This window comes from Argopecten irradians, chromosome 2, assembly GCF_041381155.1.
Source record: "Argopecten irradians isolate NY chromosome 2, Ai_NY, whole genome shotgun sequence".
Lineage (NCBI taxonomy): Eukaryota > Metazoa > Mollusca > Bivalvia > Pectinida > Pectinidae > Argopecten > Argopecten irradians.
The window spans coordinates 65,819,934-65,840,389 of NC_091135.1; the positions used below are offsets into that span (position 1 = coordinate 65,819,934).

At 33.7% G+C, this 20,456-nt stretch overlaps 1 protein-coding gene across 1 annotated transcript in view; it reads left to right on the forward strand.

The window, feature by feature from the left end:
* The first annotated feature begins 100 nt into the window (after positions 1-100).
* The window catches only part of LOC138316243 (protein FAN-like), a 52,642-nt gene continuing 32,286 nt past the window's right edge, over positions 101-20,456 (forward strand). The window contains 24 exon segments of the mRNA XM_069257855.1: positions 101-304; positions 749-847; positions 1,362-1,440; positions 3,224-3,279; positions 3,947-4,040; positions 5,597-5,710; positions 6,305-6,357; positions 7,524-7,656; positions 8,107-8,178; positions 8,685-8,793; positions 10,168-10,261; positions 10,833-10,857; positions 10,859-11,023; positions 11,171-11,261; positions 13,719-13,782; positions 15,481-15,586; positions 15,876-15,945; positions 16,287-16,418; positions 17,753-17,795; positions 17,961-18,169; positions 18,464-18,563; positions 19,560-19,618; positions 19,904-19,971; positions 20,198-20,265. Of these exon segments, the coding sequence (XP_069113956.1) occupies positions 267-304; positions 749-847; positions 1,362-1,440; positions 3,224-3,279; positions 3,947-4,040; positions 5,597-5,710; positions 6,305-6,357; positions 7,524-7,656; positions 8,107-8,178; positions 8,685-8,793; positions 10,168-10,261; positions 10,833-10,857; positions 10,859-11,023; positions 11,171-11,261; positions 13,719-13,782; positions 15,481-15,586; positions 15,876-15,945; positions 16,287-16,418; positions 17,753-17,795; positions 17,961-18,169; positions 18,464-18,563; positions 19,560-19,618; positions 19,904-19,971; positions 20,198-20,265 (2,141 nt within the window). The 5' untranslated portion in view covers positions 101-266.

The window sequence follows — 20,456 nt, forward strand, 5'->3', positions numbered from 1 at the left end:
TATTTTATATGGAAAATAAATTTCATAGATATATGAATAAGTGTAGTTATTTTAATAAAATGATATAGATAAATAAAATTGATACTTTTGCTCAGGTGAATTTTATACAAATAAATTTAAAATCAGTGGAGTAATGGATTTATAAATCGACTAAAATGATCTCTCAAAACCGGAAATGACCATTGACCCCGGAAATTTTGGTAGGCAGACGATGGGGTTAGACGACTTGTGAAAAGTTGTGATGTTATGAACAATTTAAAACGAAAATGACGTTTATAGAGACTGACACTGCCGCACAAGAAAGGTAAAATTTCAGTGGTTATGATAATTTAAAAAATGTCAACAGTCAATATATGGGCAGTCGTGTTGAACTAGTAGTTGATGAATGTTGTAGGGCCTTGATCAGGTTGAGAAAAATCGACCAATTTCTACTCAAATAGCTATAGCCTACCCGATGATTTCCACAAACTGTTGATAACATGTTTTTTAGTATTCAAACTTCGAAGCCTAGTCACATTTGTAAACATCTTTCATGTTCATGAGTCAGTGGACTGGACTCCAAATGATAAACACGGTGTAGTGAATGTACATTAATGTAAAGAGATACTGTACTGTTAACATTGCTTACAATAAACTCGAGATCTGGAATTTAAGTATTGTAAGATCTAGAGAGTGTGCGTAATAGGAGTCCCTGGAATCATACATATACATGTATAAAGATAGTTTCTTTATTTCTCAAATTTTGAAGGTTTAACCTGCTCCTGCTGGAACCGGGAGAAATCTATTTTGAAGACTTCAGTGTTTTCTTTTACCCAAATAATCTGTCAGAAAATGAAGCCATAAAAAGGTAAATTACTTAATGTACAAAAATACAAGTTATAGTGACTATAAAAGACAGTGAAATTCTAAAAAATGAAAATTGAATCAATCTCAAAACATATGAATTAAACCACAATTTGTTTTTGGCAACCAAGTGTTAACTAGTCTGCAGAGTCTTAACATTTTTAATTCCATGACCAAGATTGAGAAAAAAATGTCTGCTGTATATATTCAGCTAATAACATGTGCTATAGATGTGTAGTATTGAGTACTAAATTTTGGTCATTTATTAATAGAGTTTAGTCATTACAAATATTAGCGAGATTTATATCTTATCATTCTATAATTATGTATTCTTCTCATTACATTATTGATCTCATGAAAAAATATTATTCATGGTCATGCATATTGGTTAATGTAAATAAATCCATATGAATTATAAATATATATCAGATGCAAATTTCATTTGGTGTGCAATATGTAAAAAAAAAATTCTTTTCTGTTAGAAAAAAAAAAACAGTTTTCATTTGTAACTTTCATAGGAAACAGAGAGGTCATTTGAAAATCTGCTCTAAGTCAATTGTGTTTGTTCCTAAGGAAAGTCAACACCCTATTCTGAAGGTAAGAATTAGATAAATACAGCATGTATTATTATGATACCATAAGTAAAAGCTGCAAGCGTAAATGTTATTTTGTGTCATTTAAAATATTTTCAGCTGCAGTTGGATTTAATGAACATCAAATTAATAGAAGTTAAGAGTTCATCTAACAAAGTGTAAATTCTAAAATTGTATGTTGTACAATGCTAATATGTATATCCTATAGGTACTGTTTTTCACACATCTAAAAACTCCGGTTTTGAAAATACAGAAATAAAATTCTGATCCGATTTAGATAGGAAAATAACTGGGGATAAGGGAAGTGTACTGATATCAGATTTTTTTCCCATTTTATAAAATAATATGGCAAAGTTTGAAAATATTTTGTAAGATCTGCTATTACACTCTGTAGCTTAGATAAAGAAAAACACTATAATGATGTTGAAAAATTAGAATTTTGAATTATTTTAATGAAAATTACAAATAACAAAACTAATTCTATTAAAATAAGAAACATGATACTTTGCAGTATCCATAAATATTATTATGATCTATCTAGTTGTCCATTTATATCATAAAGTTAGCTAGGTGACAAAATACTTTCCTGGAGATGATATTTTCTGCAGTTATAAAGTTGCCGAAAATGTAATACAAAAAATTTAGGATTTAAAACAACCCCACTAACATTGCATTACAAAATAGTCTGTATTTGTGGGCTAAATACTGGCTAGTAGATAGTTTCACGCCATCATTTTGGAATAAGAAGGAATAAACAGCAACCCCACAATCCATATATAGTCGGATAAGTTACGTCACCAGGAAACCAAAGTGCGTGATTATATTTATGTGGGCAAAAATAGAGCACCATACAATACCAGACATAGTTATTAAGTTTTTAGGTCATCTGACCCAAAGCTTAAGGGTCAGGATGACCTATTGTCATCATGCACCGTCCTAATTAGTTGTGCGCCGTCTGTCGTCTGTCTTGCGTAAACTTTTCATTCAAACAATGTCTTCTCAATAACTGAAAGGCATTGGGTACTGATATTTAGCCTGTAGCATGCTGGGGTGAAGGCTACCAAGTCTGTTCAAATGAATGACCTTGACCTTCATTCAAGGTCAGAGAGATTAAAAAGGCTAAAATCTTTAAAAGACTTCTTCTCAAGAACGAAAAGGCCCAGCTAGGGTACTCATATTGGGCCTGTGGCTTGCTGGGATAAAAGGCAACCAAGTTTCTTCAAATAAATGACCTTGACCTTCATTCAAGGTCACAGAAGTCAAATACGCTAAATTCTTTAAACAATTTTTGTGAATAACTAATTACATAAGAGGCCTAGAGACCTTATATTTGGCCTGTGGCATGCTGGAATGAAGGGCTACCAAGTTTGTTTAAATAAATGAACTTGACCTTCATTGAAGGTCTAAATCAAATAGGCTGAAATCTTTAAAAAACTTCTTGTAAAAAATTAAGATACCTGATATTGGACTTGTAGCGTGGTGGAGATCAAGGGACACCATATGGATGTTTATTAAAATGAATGACATTGAACTTTATTCAAGGTCTAATTCAGAAAATATATCAGAAATTTACATTTTTCTATCAAAAGTGCTCTTTTGCATTGCCTGAATTGTTTGCCACTTCTATATTCTTTGAGGTGTTGTATTGTGCCAAGTCAGATGACTGTTAAGACCCATGGGCCTCTTGGTGTTTTTTTTTTATAAAAACAAGTTTTGATGAAAATGCTTTAGCTTATGATTTATACCTTTGATGATGTCTTTTATGAACATTTATTTCTCAATTTCAGTTTCCTTTGAGATATGTCAAAGAAGTCAATGAATGGTCTGGTGGGCTGTTCTCAAGGTGAGAAATAAAATAAAGTTTTTCAAGCACCAGCTGGATATTTATCATTTAAGGATAATTTGATTTAATTTTGAATGATTGTTGAATTGAATAGAAAAAAATCACATATTTACATATTTCATAAAAACAATTGTTACCCGTAGTTGAACTTTATATACTTTTTTAGAATTTGCTCCTTAGGAACATATTATTGCTTTATAAACAAGTAATATATTTGCCATCAATTGGGCCAAAACTAAAATATTGTTTGCCTAAACCCTACCTACCCATTTGAAAACCCTCCTACTCAAATTATTTTATTGAAGTTTCAAACTTTCAATTTTTTTTATTGACATATTTTTAAAACTTGTTTTCATTGATGTCAGAATCAGATCTTTATATCTTTTACATTGGTATTTGCTTGTCTTGCTACTTATCCTTGACACTCATTGGAAATGTAGTGAATCATAGTAAGTGATGTATATTTTGCTTTAAAAGAAATAGAGAAATCAATTAGAATAAACTTTGTAAATAAAATAAAATATTTTTCCTACCTACCTACCTACCTAGTCATAAAGTCTTGGGTAGGGTTTAGGCAAACTGACAATTTATTAATTCTGGCCTTGTATATATATATAGATTAATGTGTTTAAATGCACTAGCAAGTTTTTGCATGATGTAATCATAGGATGGATATGAATGGTCGGATGGTGAAGATCAAAACTGACCAAGTCATTGCAATGAAGGCGAAAAACATCATAGCGCCTTATACATTCCAAAAGGTATGTCTGAAAAGATGAAAAAACTTCTGTCTTTGAATATAATATGTATAACCTGACACTTTCTATTTTTACTTCATCTGATTATAAACTCCACTGACATAATATCGAAAGAGAAAATTGCACCGTTTTTAGTGCGAGCTGACTTGCACTATTGTTTGCCTTGTTGGGTGTGGAGTCTGTGTACATCCGCTATAGGCAGATTCCAAGTGAGCATGCAATACTGGAAGTCAATGTCTTTAATAGATTAATAGATTTCGCCGTAATTTAGTTACACAAACCTTTCAAAAACATATACTAAGATATGCTTGTCAGCGATAATCTACTATAAATTTACAACAGTGACATTACACAATGCTCAACACATTCGTTTTGTGTAAAATTCAAGCGGAGTATCATACAAACTCTTGCATTGATCATGCTATTCTAGGCATCTGATCGGCTTTGGAAACTTCCGGAACAATACAATGCGAATCAAGTTTATTAAGTCAATCAAAGAAAGTGACAAAAAGGACAACTTTAAGTACCCGCCACATTTACAGCGTTATTTAGGAGATTAAATTTAATTTATTTCACATCATCCGAAGTCCTAGGTGTACGTTGCACTGTCGCTTACTGTGACCACAGACCGTATTTGCTGCAGTTCTAATAAATATTTGTAAAATTACACAGCCTTGCATAAGAGAAACGGAATAAAAATATTATAAAATTTCAGTCTGAGTGTCTGAGTTCTAGATCTAATGTACCCCAGAAAGGCGTTCAAGCATGGCACGGGTAAGTCACCATGTGCACAGAGACTTCGGACAGTGTTTTAGCGGACGACTATTATGAACAGCAAAACTAGTCTATCGTATCAATATCAATATGATGAGAAACACACTTCTATGTAACAAAGAACACTTTAAACAAAGTTCAAAGTAATTTCGCATTTAAAGTTCTGATGAAGTAAAGGAAATATTTATTACAATACACCAAGGGTGTAATTCATTTCCTTGCAATAGTCCCAAAGATAATGTATGAAAGTGCTACGTACACCTATGCCGGGGATGATTTCATACTGGAAATTTAGGTAAGAATAAGTTAGCTGGCACTTAACGTCTAACAGACATATTTCTAGTTCAAGAGTTGTTATGTAGAATTACCTTCTGTTGAGAAGAGGTATTGATGGTCACACATTCATTCTTTAGTTATCATTCACAATAACTTCAGTGTAGGAGTTCTGTAAATAATTAGTTTTACCCACTTTGGGCTTTGTAAGGACACCTTGATGTGATTAGTAATCTAATCACTTGGCTGGCATCATGTATCATGCTAAAAAATCCGCAAACTCACATTCAACCTCACATTCAAAATTCAATGGTGTTGCTCTAATACGTATCTCATTTTGGCATTATAAAGAAAGTATACCATTTGTGACAAGAGAAGTAAACTAAACTATTAATACAGGAAGACAAGCAGAATCTGCAATACTTCTAGCATTGATCTACTTATCAGGTATTATATATGATAATAATCTGATGCATACAGTTTTTAATTTTATTCTATATCTCTGTGCACAGGAGACAGTAGAGCTGAGATTTTCTCTGAATTATGTGACAGCTGACGACTGCCTTCCTCAGATGTGTCAGTTACACCGTGCCTCTACACTTCCTCCTGCAGACCAGTCCGCCATGGTGACTACATCCAATATCAATGATTTAGTACCAGAATATTAATATGTCTTTATACACACAATAACTTGCCAATAGTTAGTCTGAGAAACTTTCTGATTCAAAACACATTGTTTGCCTTATATTTACATTTTCACTACAGTCCCACTATGTAACCTTACCAAGCACAGTTTGCATTCATATAGTCTATGAACTTCAGCCACTTATTTTGACGTCATTATCATTGTGAAGTCACAATTGTCATGCCAGCAAGCACAGAAAATGGCTGATCAAATGGCTGTTCTATCCTTGACGATAATGAAAGATTTATTATTTATAAATGCAAAATCTCATGGGATTTCATCATAAGATTGTAACTAAATGTAAATATAAGCATTGAAAGTCTTTCAGTTGGCATTTATAGCCCAAAGGAATGCCAACTGAAAGGGGCAAATGCAATGTGAAGCCCTGCTTCATGGAATTGCCTCTATCCAATTGGCATGCACTCATATGGACTATGAATGCCAACTGAAAGATGTTCAATGCTTAAATAAATTCCATGCATTTTACATTTCAGCTTATAATTCAAATTTTGTTTTTAACTTGTCTGTCTTACAGATTAATGCAATTGTGTTGTCAAGACGATCTCGGGTAAACTTTAATACAAGTTGGTAAGTTAGACATTTATATAAAGACCAAATTATTATTATTGCTATAATTATGATTGAATTTTTTCTTGCTAAACTATATGCTATAAAGATATACCAGCTAGTTAATGAAAATTAATGTTGATCTTAATGGTAGGTTTCGCCCAACCAAAAAATATTTTTTTGTAAAATCCGATAAACGGAAGAAAAGATGAAAAAACGTATTAAAAAATACCTCAATTTAGTTTCTTTAAGTGGATGAGATTGAATAAATGTGTCTTGCATATAAAATTGAAGGAAATTCTTGATTTATTACGATTGTCAGCCAGACAGAATAGTATTCAAATGAAGCTGCAATAGATTGTGTTGTCGAAGTTTCGCGCATTGTTATGCACTTAAAGTAAACAAAATGGCTAAACAAAAGCGTGTGAGAAAAAAAAGTATTTAAATCGGCAACAAAGACGAGGAAATTAGAATGGAATCGGTAGCACTCTTTGATATCTCTAGGGAATGAAATTCAGAGATGGCATGTAGCAATAGAAGAAACAGAAGCCACGTCTCAAGCGGAACTTGCCTGGATTCTGTTGCACGTGGTGAGTTAAAATTCATACAGCGACAGACTTAATAGATATATGTTTGATCTACTAAGCTAGCTAGCGAGCATATGTAAGCTTAAGTTACATGAAGTGTTTAAGATGATATGATATGTATAAACAGTCCATCGCAATTCAATTTGTTGTTGTTATTTTTTTTACTGAACATGCCGTGGTAAGACTGTTACTGCTATCTGACTTTTTGTTGCAAGCTAGCGCTTCCGTTTGTTGAAGCGGCCTCGTTTTGGAAAAAAAAAAAATGTCATGTTCTATGTAAAGCTTGACTTTGCTCTATTTTTAGAGGTGTATTTTCCTGATCAAGCTAAGCAACTGACCACCTGTATTTTTCGCTGTATGCATTAAAAATGATCTGAAGATTATATCTATGTATAGGATAAATTTCAATTCGTAGTCTTTATATTTCATTGGGCGAAACCTACCTTTAACCCCAGGTACTTGTGCGTTTTTCATCTGGTTCACTGTTAGAAGTATATACATACTCATCCTAAATTGGTAGCTAAACGTGAGGATAAGAATAGAAACTTCCAATATTTATCTAATGAAAAGTGAAAGAGATATGTTACCTTGTTGTTTTAGGTTAGATGACCTGTATGAGAAGATCCTTATGGAGGCACAAGGTGACAGGATCAGTCCTCTAGTGACTAACCCCGGGCGAATCATGCTGACCTCCTCCAGACTATACTTCCAGCCATTTAACAACATCGAAAGTGTAAGTCAGACTTACACAGACAGAAATAGAAAACATTTAATTATAAATAGGATACACGAGATCAAAAAGAGAGTACATGTAATTAGAAATAGGATACAGTACATGTAATTAAAAGTCTTTAAATGATCGTTGCTTTTATTCACCAGTACATGTACCTTCACAGTGTGAGGTAAAGACAGTCATACTGCTTTCATAAAATGTGCAATCCAGAGGTCTTTAAAAATCCTTTTTATTAATCAACAGCATCAATGATCAACGGGGTTGATCTGATACATCTGATAACCATTACTGTATTCATATAAACGATAAAATGTGGTAACTATGAACCTATGAACTAAGGTTTTACATATTTGTGCTTGCTTTGTTTCAGGTACCAGTCATTAAAATAAAATTTAAAGAAATGAAACCTATGAACTAAGGTTTTATATATTTGTGCTTGCTTTGTTTCAGGTACCAGTCATTAAAATAAAATTTAAAGACATGAAACAGGTGTTAAAAAGAAGATTTCTCCTCAAACAGCTGGTTTGTATTAAATTGTTTTGAATTTCTGATGAATGATCAGCTCTCTAGTAAAATGTCTTTCCCCTCACAGTTATACCCCCAGGTTGTCTATATGTGTCCATCTGTCTGTCTGTTTGACACAATGATCAAGAGATTTCTCCTCCTAAACTATATACATGTATATTGTATTGGAGGTATTTCTATGACAGTGGTAGTAATCCACATACAATGTAGATGTGCATAATCTATATCTGTCAGAACAAAATCAGAGTGAAACATATATCTGTATTATAATACCAAGAAATAGAATTCAAAGAATGATTTTGATCCATTTTCATTTTTGCATACCATTTGTCAATTCATTTGGTTTTCCCTCTTGGAGCTGAAACTTTCTTCACAAAAACCTGGCATATACTGAAATGACCATACATGTAGCTGGAACGTTATATAAGCACAATCAAACAAGGAAATTTTGTATAACTCAAGTTTGATTTATGATTATACATCTAATTGATGTGTATTTTCAGGGTATAGAAATATTTTGCCATGAGAATTCTTCCTGTCCTCACCTGTACCTGTCACTGAAGACTGCAGAAGAACGCAATGAGTTATACTCACTTATCATGCAGCAAGGAGGTAGAGTATATTAAAAGCACAGACTTGGTATTTCGTTATACTTTAAATTGAATGATGAAAGAGCCATCATCATATTTTTTAATGCGTAGCACTTGTATTATAGCTATCTGGTATACTATATGTGTAGAACTTGCCCTACAATAACATCTGCTGGTGGCCTCTTGAACCATTTCTTTCATAAACTTCCATTCATAGATTCCCTATTTATTGAATACTTGTAAAATTCTTTTGGATCAATCAGAAGGCGGCTTTTCCATTACTACATTTACTGCAAGGCAGTCATGGGAAGGCTGCCTTCTGATTGGTAGAACAACGGCCTGTGTGTAGAATCCATCTAGGTCTTTCCTGGCTGTATATACACACAATCAATGCACACTGGTGACTCCTCTGTCTTATTTACATAATCTCTGTTAATGATAATAGAAGTTGGACTTACTATCTAAGGCTTATAGACCTGAAAGTTATAATTTAAAAGTAAACTGGAGTTTCCCTTTCTGTGTCCATCAAAATAATGTTTTAAATAATTGTTGAAAACAGGTCTGAGGTAAAGGCAATATAAGGCTGCCCTCATGTGTGCAAAGTTTTACCTACATAAGTGTGCAACACAAGAGTCAAAAGTTTAGAACGAAAACTCATTTTCACCCGAATGGTCAGGATGAGCTATTTTCATCATGCATCGTCGGTCGTCGTGTGCCGTCCGCCATCCACCGTGCATAAACTTTTCATTCAATCGATTTCTTCTCAATAACTAAAAGGCCCAGAGTACTGATATTTGGCCTGTAGCATGCTTGGATGAAGGCCTAAGGCTACCAAGTTTGTTCAAATGTTTCAAATAGGCTGAAATCTTTAAACAACTTCTTGTGAATAACTAAGAGGCCTAGAGACCTGTTATTGGGCCTGTGATATACTGAGATGAAGGACTACCAAGTTTGTTTAAATGAATGATCAGTTGAAATAATTGAAATCAAAGTCGGCCACAAGACATTTGACTGCTGATAGATACACAAAGCCTTGAATTGAGCTTAGTTTTCTAAGACATATAGTATCTTTTTTTTTTGGTTAGTAGGACATATCTGCCTAACAGCTTGATGTTTTGATAAAAAATATTATATAATTACATTTTTTGATTTTGGAAATTAATTTTATTTCATTCAAATTTTTCTGTTTCTGCTGCATTGTGTTTGCAGTACTTTTAGTTCTTTGATTCACTTTTGAAATAAAAATATTTTCAATATTAGCTGACTTCCATCTATGTATGATATATCAAAGGAGACCATTTTGCAAAAGTCACTTCCACAGTCATGTATATGATAATTCATATATAAAATATCTACAGAGCAAGTTCAATTCATCATTATATTGTCTCTTTTACAGATGTAAAGTTAGAAGACACAGGACAGGAGGATATGACTTTACGTTGGCAGAGTGGAGATATATCAAACTATGACTACCTTATATATTTAAATAGGTAAGTCTAGAATTAATTAAGATATATTGTATTTTATTACAAACTATTTATTAATTCTCTTACAAAACCTCAAACTTTCTAGTTTATCTGTCGATCATTCTGGTCTGATGTTATTTTTTAGCTATGACTTCATGCATGTCTCTTCAAATCAGAGCAACATCAGTTATATGAAATAGATTGTGTTGTGGGGGCTAAGTCAGTCTTAAATTAGAAAAATCAAACATAACAAAAAAACTGTAATTGAAACTTGGTGATCAATGGTGGTAAATAAAGAGCTTCACATGCTGTGATATAAAACAAGAACAATAGAACCAGGGGTTCCAGAAGAGAAGGCTTTCCATGCTTCATTAATAACAACCACTTGATCAGGTCTGTTCATGTTTAAGTCTCAACCTGGAATCATTTCAATTTATTTTTAAGTTTCTTTTAAGTTGTCCCATCCCAAATATTTAACATTTATTGATTGTATTTAAATAATGCATGTATTATTATCTGTAATTGCCTCCTCAGCATCTAATTGTGATATTTAAAGTTCCTGTAGAATCTCAGATATGATTTTTTTACTCTACAGTGTTGCTGACCGTAGCTTTAGTGACCTAACACAGTACCCTGTGATGCCATGGGTTAACACAGTACCCTGTGATGCCATGGGTTATACAAGACTACACAAGCTCATATCTAGATTTGTCTAATCCATTGACTTTCCGAGATCTCAGCAAACCCATAGGAGCCCTAAATGAAGAAAGAATTACAAAAATGAGGGTATAAAAGATCTTGCAATGTTCAATAATGCTTTATTGATATATTGACAATTTTACTATTATATTAAATTCTTCTTTTAATTTAGAAATACTTAATTTTGAACTTGTATTTACAATTTCTTGGTAATGGTTTCTTTTTCTTCATCAGGAAAGATACACAGAGATGCCAGAGCCTAAGTTTCTGTATGGATCTCACTACTCCACACCCGGTTATGTACTCTTTTATCTGGCTCTTATAGGTGAATATCTATGATCGTTCTGCTATTTGATATGTTTTTTTTTATAATATTGTATCATATATACAGTATACTACAATTATGCTTAAATTATATATTGTATATCATTGTTATTAGCTCACCTGGTCTGAAGGACCGAGGTGAGCTTATGGGATACTGCAGCGTCCGGCGTCCGGTCGTCCGTCATCCGGCGTCCGTCAACAATCGACTTCTTCTCCATAACCGCTGGTCGGATTTCAACAAAATTTTACTGGTAGCATCCTTATGGGCTACTAACTGAAAATTGTACAAATGATGGGGCTGATCCCCAGGGGGCCTGAGGGGCGGGGCCAAAAGGGGTCAATTTGCTATGACTTCTTCTCTGAAACTAAGCATGTTATAGCACCCATAATACAATGGTAGCATCCTTATAGGATGGGGATTCAAAATTGTGCAAATGATAGGGCTGACCCCCCGGGGGCCTGAGGGAGGGGTCAAAAGGGGTCAATTTGGCTATTTCCATATAAATGACTTCTTCTCTGCAACTAAGCATGGTATAGCACCCATATTGCAATGGTAGCATCCTTATAGGGTGGGGATTCCAAATTTTGCAAATGATAGGGCTGACCCCCGGGGGCCTGAGGGATGGGGTCAAAAGTGGTCAATTTCCATATAAATGATTTTTTCTCTGCAACTTAACATGGGATTACGCTCATAATGCAATGGTCACATCCTTATAGGGTTTGGATTCAATTTTTGCAAATGATAGGGCTGACCCCCGGGGGCCTGAAGGGTGGGGTCAAAAGGGGTTAATTTAGCTATTTCCATATAAACGACTTCTCTGCAACTAAGAATGAAAGAACACTTATAATGCAATGGTAGCATCCTTATAAGGTTGGGATTTGAAATTGTACAAATGATAGGGCTGACCCCAGGGGCCTTAGACGGCAATAGATGCGAGGTCAAAAAGGTCAATTAGGCTATCACACTAAGTGTGTGTGATTACATATTCAACTCCAGCCAAAACAATCCACTTGTTTGCAAATTAGATAAATAGATACAAAGCTTTTCATCAGGTTAAAACAAATTACGTTAATGATCTTATTTTAGAAGCTGATAATATGCAATTGGGTTTTGGACAATTTGACAGTCACAGTGCGATTGTGACCTAATCTTACAAACTGAATGTAAACAAATAATTTCAACAGCAGTTTCGTAAATGCAAACGGAATTTCTTTAACTAGAATATAATAAATTAATAAATTTATGTTTGTAACTGATTATAACAAAGATCTAACTAGAGTTACTGTGGTGTAAATAAAGGTTCTATCTCAGTTAATGGATGCCGTTGTAGAGTCTAGGCAGTGACCGTGAACAGTGCTCTTTTGGGGCCCTTTTCACATGCACATATGCATGCAGATGCGGCTGCTGCTACACTTAATTCACAAATTTAATGCTCATGTTTAAGAGAAATTAATTTAATATCATCTTTCAGGTAACTCAGCAAACTATATTTCCTATAGATTTTTTGTCTGTTGGCCGTCCGTCCTTTAACAATTCATGTTAATACTACATGTATTTCTCAGAAAGTACTAAAGTGATCTTTTTCAAATTTGATATGTATGTTCCCCTAGGGCCTTAGATGTGCATATTACATTTTGGGACCGATCGGTCAACAAGATGACCGCCTGACAGCCATCTTGGATTTTGATAGTTAAAGTTTGTTACTGCTATTTCTCAGAAAGCACTGAAGGGATCTTTCTGAAATTTCATATGTAGGTTTCCCTAGGACACTGATGTGCATATTGCATTTTGGGACTGATTGGTCTACAAGATGACTGATCGACCGCCATCTTGGGATTTTGATAGTTACTGCTATTTCTCAGAAAGTCTTGAAGGGATATCTCTCAAATTCCATAAGTCTCCCCTTAGGCCCTACTTGTGCATAGTAACTGTTGAGATTGATCTGTCAACAAGATGGCCAACAGCTAGCCATCATGGATTTCATCATTGAAGTTTGCTACCACTGTTTCTCAGAAAGTACTGAAATGATCCGTCTTAAATTTTATGTGTAGTATGTTTGAAAAAGTTTGAAAAGCATGGTAAAGATCCCCCTTTCCATTGACAATGATCATTCTTTGGTGGGTGCCAAGATCCCTCTGGGATCTCTTGTTACCGATTTTAATTCAGGTAGTTCGAACTCATTATTTTTTAATTTCCTGAAGTTTAATTTCGGATAATTCGAACTTGTCCATCAATATTTGTTCAATTTTGTTCAAACTATCCAAAGGTTTACTATAACTTAGCAATATTTGTTATCAACAACAAGAATTGCAATTCCAAGATCCAATTTGATAAAAATTATATTATTGGTATGGCATACAGTAATTCATTAAAGGATAATTTTGATAAGAATTTATCTTACAATAATATTAAAACAGATGCAATACTTTAGTAATCATAGTAAAACTTTTCTTATAGCACCAGAATATGTCCTGTGTTTGCAGAATGGGAAGTTTGACCAGCCAGATAGAATGTTTAATAGGTATGTCTACATCATCCGACCAAGACTTCCAATTAGTATCATTGCTTGGTTTCATTATAAAAAGAAATATTTAAAGATGCTCCACCGCTGACAAATGGTATTTTTTCACTTTCAAAAATAGAAGTAGACGATTTAGTATTTTTCTTCAAAAGTTACTTACTTTACACCATTACCACCATTGAAAAGTTTGAGCTTCTAATTTTACTTCAAGTTAAAAATATGAAAAATAATTAATTGCATCCTGAAAAAAATCTGTGGCACTATATATTATGTAGAATGAAGTAATGATTGTGCATACACCAAAGACGAAATAAATTATTTTATGTTAGTTTTTGAGGTAATTAGGCATATATGTACACAATTAAACACTAATTATTGTTCAAATGATATGAATATCATTTATGCTATGTCGGCAGTGGAGCATCTTTAAAGTGTGGTTGTCATATTGTTGAACAATTTATTAAGAGTTTGATAAGTGGTTGATTTTTGACATTGATTATAGAAAAAAACATATCCATTGTCAAGATACTGATTTGGAAAAAAAAACTGTAAAAAAATTATGTAATTTTATTTATTTTGTAAACTACATTTTGTATTGTATTATTATCCCCCACAAAAAGTGCTTGCGGGGTATATTGTTTTGGGCTCCGTCCGAGATCATTTTCTGGGCTATAACTCAAAAACCATTCAACGCAGCTCCTTGACACTTTCTGTATACGTCAGACAAGCGCCCTAGTTGTGCCTTTTGGTATTGCACACTTTCCATTTTAGGAATTTTTTCTTCCGTTACCATGGAAACTTATAGTCAAAAATACTAAATTACTGTTTACGGACTATACCTCCAAAACCATATAATGCAGCTCCTTGAAACTTTCTGAATATGTCAGACAAGTGCCCTAGTTGTACCTTTTGCTATTTAGGACCTTCCGTTTTGGGGGAGATTTTCCGTTACCATGGAAGTACTTAGTCAAAAGTACCATATTACTGTTTCCTTTTGTTTCCAGACTATATATCAAAACCGTACGTTCAATGCAGCTGCAGGAAATATTCTGAATATATCAGATAAATGCTCTAGTTGTGCCTTTTGCTGTTGTGGACCTTCTATTTTCTGAATTTTTTCTGTTTCCATGAAAATGTAGTCAAAAATATCTAAATATTGTTTCCTTTTGTTTCTGGACTATTATTCCAAAACTGTGCAAAGCAGCTCCATGAAACTTTCTGAATATATCCGACAAGTGCCCTTGTTGTGCCTTCTGCTATTCCATGTCAGGTGTTTTTTCTGTTACCATAGAAACATAGTCAAAAATATCAAACTACTGTTTCTTTTTGTTTCTGAGCTCTAACTCCAATGCAGCTCCATGAAACTTTCTGTATATAACAAATTACTGTTTCTTTAAATTATCTGATGTTATTTTTCAATTTAACAATACTCACATAAATTTAAAGTTAAACTTGAATAATTGTTGCTTTGCATCTATCTGTTTTATTATGATATTATTATTAAATGTGATAACGTAAGGTTATAGAATTATTTAAGAATTTTTTCACTTTTTATGGAGAAAGTAATTTATGATTTATATTTTTATAATGAAACAATTATTAGACTAAAAGAAAATTTCAATTTATTTCATTTTCTCTTTGACCAATTTTATATACATGTATAATATATTTGGATAATAATTATTTACCTCCATACAGTGTTTATGAAACATGGCAGAACTGTATGATGGGAGCTGCAGACTTCAAAGAACTTATCCCAGAGTTTTACTCCCTTGGTTCTCCAGAATTTCTCCTTAACAATGGGGTAAGATAGATATAAAAACAAACTTGACACTAAGTCTTTTTTTATAATCTAAATCATCTTTGGCCTTATCCTGTATTGTAATATACATTTCTTTAAATTATAAAATGAAATGATTGATGTTTTAAACAAATTGTTGCTGTCATTTGACTTGAAGCAAATACTTCGGGGACATCAACAGTTTATACAAATATTTCAAAAGTAGAGCTTGTTTTTTAAGGGATATGGTTATATTCTAAACAATCTGAAAGAAATAAGAAAACTTATTATGATATTAACTGTCTATTACCAGTTGAGTTACTTTGGAATACGACAAGATGGCCGACCAGTGGGCAATGTAGAACTGCCTCCATGGGCAGAAGGTCAGTATTTTTGTATCATGATTTTGCTATATTCATAAAAACATTACACTGTATACACCTCAGGGTTGCAACAGCCAAGTGTTTCCATATTTACCTCAAGACTGCCACCTATTGATGAATAGCTACATCCAACTGAACCGATGCTATACATCTTGCACCTTACTGCACAATTTTTAGTGAATTCATTGTATGTTAAAAATCCAGGTTTGCATTTTACATTTATTTAAATCATATGGTTTCTTTTACTTCATTTTACAATAAAATTTGTTTTTATGAATGAAATCGAAAGTTGGATAATTGAAGATTTATTTTGACATGTATTTGTCGTTTATATATAACAGGACCTGAAGATTTCTTACAGAAACTGAGAGAGGCTTTAGAGTGTGAATATGTATCATCTCACCTTCATCAGTGGATTGATCTCATTTTTGGACACAAACAGCGGGGCTTTGAGGCAGAGAAAGCTGACAATGGTAACTAGATTTTCATATTACTTTATATCACATGATTTTATATAAATTAAATTGTGAAAATAGGGAAATAAAATGATGTTCAAAGCAAAATATTGCTGTATAAATATTATCTAGAAGCACATGTGGGCACTTGCTAACATTGAGAATAACATTCAGCACCACTAAGATGCAGGGTTTTTGTATCTTTTAATTGCAGTTTGTTTAGGTAATTATATATATATATATTTAAAAGGCTCCTTTTTAACTCACATGGTCCGAAGGACCAAAGTGAGCTAATTATGCGATACTGCAGCGTCTGATGTCCGTCCGTCCGTCCGTCCATCCGTCAACAATCTACTTCTTCTTCATAAAAGCTGATCGGAATTTAACCAAATTTGACTAGTAGCATCCGTATGGGGTGTTAACTGAAAATTGTACAAATAGTTGGGCTGACCTCCATGGGCCTAAGTGGCGGGGCCAAAAGGGGTCAATTTGGCTGTTTTCATTTAAACAATTTCTTCTCTGAAACTTAGAATTGGAGAACATTCCTATAGCATTTGTAGCATACTTATGGGATGGGGATTCAAAATTGTACTAATGGTTGGGCTGACCCTCAGGGGGCCTGAGGGGCAGGGCTAAAAGGGTCAATTTGGCAATTTCCATATTAGCGACTTCTTCTCTGCAATAGCTCTCATATTGCATTTGTAGCATCCTTATGGGTTAGTGATTCAAAATTGTACAAATGGTTGAGCTGACCCCCCGGGGGCCTGAGGGGCGGGACCAAAAGGGTCAATTTGGCTATTTCTATGTAAACGACTTCTTCTATGAAACTAAACATGGGATAGCACTCATATTGCATTTGTAGCTTCATATAATTATGGATGGGGATTCAAATTTATACAAATGGTGGGACACACTCCAGTGGGTCTGAGGGACAGGGCCAAAAGGGTCAATTTGTCTATTTCCATATAAACGACTTATTCTTCTAATCTATCAGCAAAAGATTGCATTTGTAGCATCCTTATGGGATGGGGATTCAAAATTGTACAGATAGTGGGGTTGAACCCCAGGGGTTATAGGGGCAGGGCCAAAAGGTGTCAATTTGGCAATTTCTATATTAAATACTTCTATGAAACTCAGCATTGAGCAACTCATAGTCATATGGTATTGATAACATCATTATATGGTGAGGATTCAATATGAAACTATTTATGGGGTCAATTTTTCTATTTGTAATTGAAAAAGTTTTTGTGATAATTACTAAAAAAAACAACAGGTGAGCAATACAGGTCCTCTGGGCCTCTTGTTTCATACATTTTGTAATTAATTTTGTAACATACTCATTATCTTTCCAGTGTTTTACTATATGACATATGAAGGCAGTGTTGATCTGGATAGGTAAGTTTCTTGGTATAGAACATTTTGACCATTCTGTGTACTATCATGATTGTGATAAAATAATTCTCATTGAGTTCAACTACAATGTTTCATGGACCAAACTATGTTTCTAATTTTTTGTTACAATATTGTATTAATGAAGAAATTTCTTCTTGTCCCTGGCAGTATATCAGACCCTAACGAGAGAGCCCGGATGGAGATTCAGATTATGGAGTTTGGCCAGACACCAAAGCAGCTATTTCAGACGCCCCACCCTCAGAGGTTTACCTCCCCTTCTCCCAGGAGTGGTTCTACTCGCACGGCCAGTACTAACGAGGAGGTCGTCCAAATCACATCTGACCCTATCCCAGTTACCACACCAATACCTGTACAAAGTAAGTAATACATAAATAACTGAACAATGGAGATGTATAAATATTACTCCTCTTTTAATTTCCTCCTGTAGTTTCTATGCACAAATACATATAACATTTTATGCCCTGTTTGCAATTGAAGGTATTCGTTGGTCGAGATCAAGTGTCAAAATCATATGACGATATGAAAACCAATTGGTAAATTTTTTTCCCTACTAGTCTAGATTGTTCGAAAAAAATATGTGCTTTAGATCTGTAAGTTAACAGCATATCCTGAATATTTTGGTGAACACAATTTATCTTGATATTGTTTAGTTGGAGAAGGAGAAGATGCTACAAACACTACTGATTCAGAAGTAACGGTATCAGATTTAAAGTCGATTGAGTTGTACCACAAATATTCTCTCCACAAAGAGTGAGTAATTCATCAGTATCTTACTTTAGATAAAGCTCTATTTCATATGCTTTAAAGCCATAGTGTGCATGTACTCATGACAAGTAAAGTATAAAATAAACATTTTATTGGGTGAATATTTTGAATTGGTATGATTAATTATACAATGTATTATTATTGAATTCAGTAAATTAGGTAGACATTCAAGTAGAATTTTAGCACGAGCTTATGCAATACCATGGCGTCCGGCGTTTGTCCGTCAACACTTGACTTCTTCTCCATAACCGCAGGTCGGAATTTAACAATATTTTACTGGTAGCATCCTTATAGGGTGGGGTTTAAAATTGTACAAATGATGGGGCTGATCCCGCCGGTGGCCTGAGGAGCGGGGTCAAAAGTGGTCAATTTGGGTATTTCCATATAAACGACTTCTTCTGTGCAACTAAGCATGGAATATCATTCATAATGCAATGGTAAGCATCTTTTTTAGGGTGGGGATTCAAAATTGTACAAATGATGGGGCTGACAACTTCCCCTCCTAACAGGGGCCTATGGGGCGGGGTCGAAAGGGGTCAATTTGGCTGTTTTCTTATAAATTACTTTCTCTCTGAAACTATGTATTGGATAGCATATTTGTTTGGTATCTATAGCATCAGTTTATGGTTAAGATTCAAAATTAAACAAACTGTAGGGTATTTTTTTAATTAATTTAATTGCTAATTTTTCTAATTATAAGAGTCTTTGTGATAATTACTTAAAAAAAACCAACAGGTAAGTGGTACAGGCTTTCTGGGCCTCTGTCAAATATGTTTTAATTTTGCAAAAGCAGCTACCTGGTAGTCAGTTTGTCTAGAAAGGAGACTTACTTTTAATATACATGTAATTTATAAAATCACCCTGAAGAATACATCTAATATTCATGATTATACAACTGCATGTTTGGTAGAAAGAAGTTGCAGCATTCAGATGCGCTATTAACGTATCTGTCACATTTATATGATAATCATTCATTTACAGTTGTGTAACAGACATCAAGTTGTCTAGTGATGGGAAGAATATATTCTCTGTCTCTCAAGGTAAGAATACATTGATTCTGTTGGGATATGATTGAAATGATTATGATGTGAAAACTACACATGATATCATAATAGTGTTATTTCATTTGTGTCTTACAATATTTATGACATGACCGTATGATATGGCTAGATGGGCCAGTTATGTGATCAAGTAACTTATACTGCATTAATATCATTTTAGGGCCCATTGTTCATTGGAACATATTTATTCTTTCTTATGGAATGTACTTAAATTAATGACAGAAATAATTTGGACCTGACTATTGAAAACATTTTTGTGTTAAGACAGTCTACTGAAGATGTACTCCCTAGAGGACCAACGTCAGCTCCGGAGTATCAATATCTCCACCATGGTAAGTTTGTAACTTATCCCTAGACATCCTTTCATAGTTTGATTAGTACAATATGTATTTGAACAGGATAAATAGAAATAACAACACAAAACAAATAAACATGTATTTATTAATACTTTTTGTTGGAATCATTCATTGATGGACAAGGTCATAATTACAGTTAGAGTGATTATTTACCAAAATTGAAAATTTAGATTCTAAATTGATCAAATTTAACTTTTGACAGGCACTTTCATCGTGTCAGCTGATGCCAGATGATAAAACTATCATTGTAGGATCATGGGACAATAATGTGTAAGTATATCTCATACTGTGACGGGTGAACCCTGTGAGAATATGGTGAGGAAGTTTAGATAGTTGGAAATTGTCAAATAATTACACAGATAAGATTATATCGATCAATTATGCATGTAACAGAATAGAATTTATATCTGTACTATACCTGTATTAAGTTATAAATTCATGGTAGTATTTGTAATAGGCAA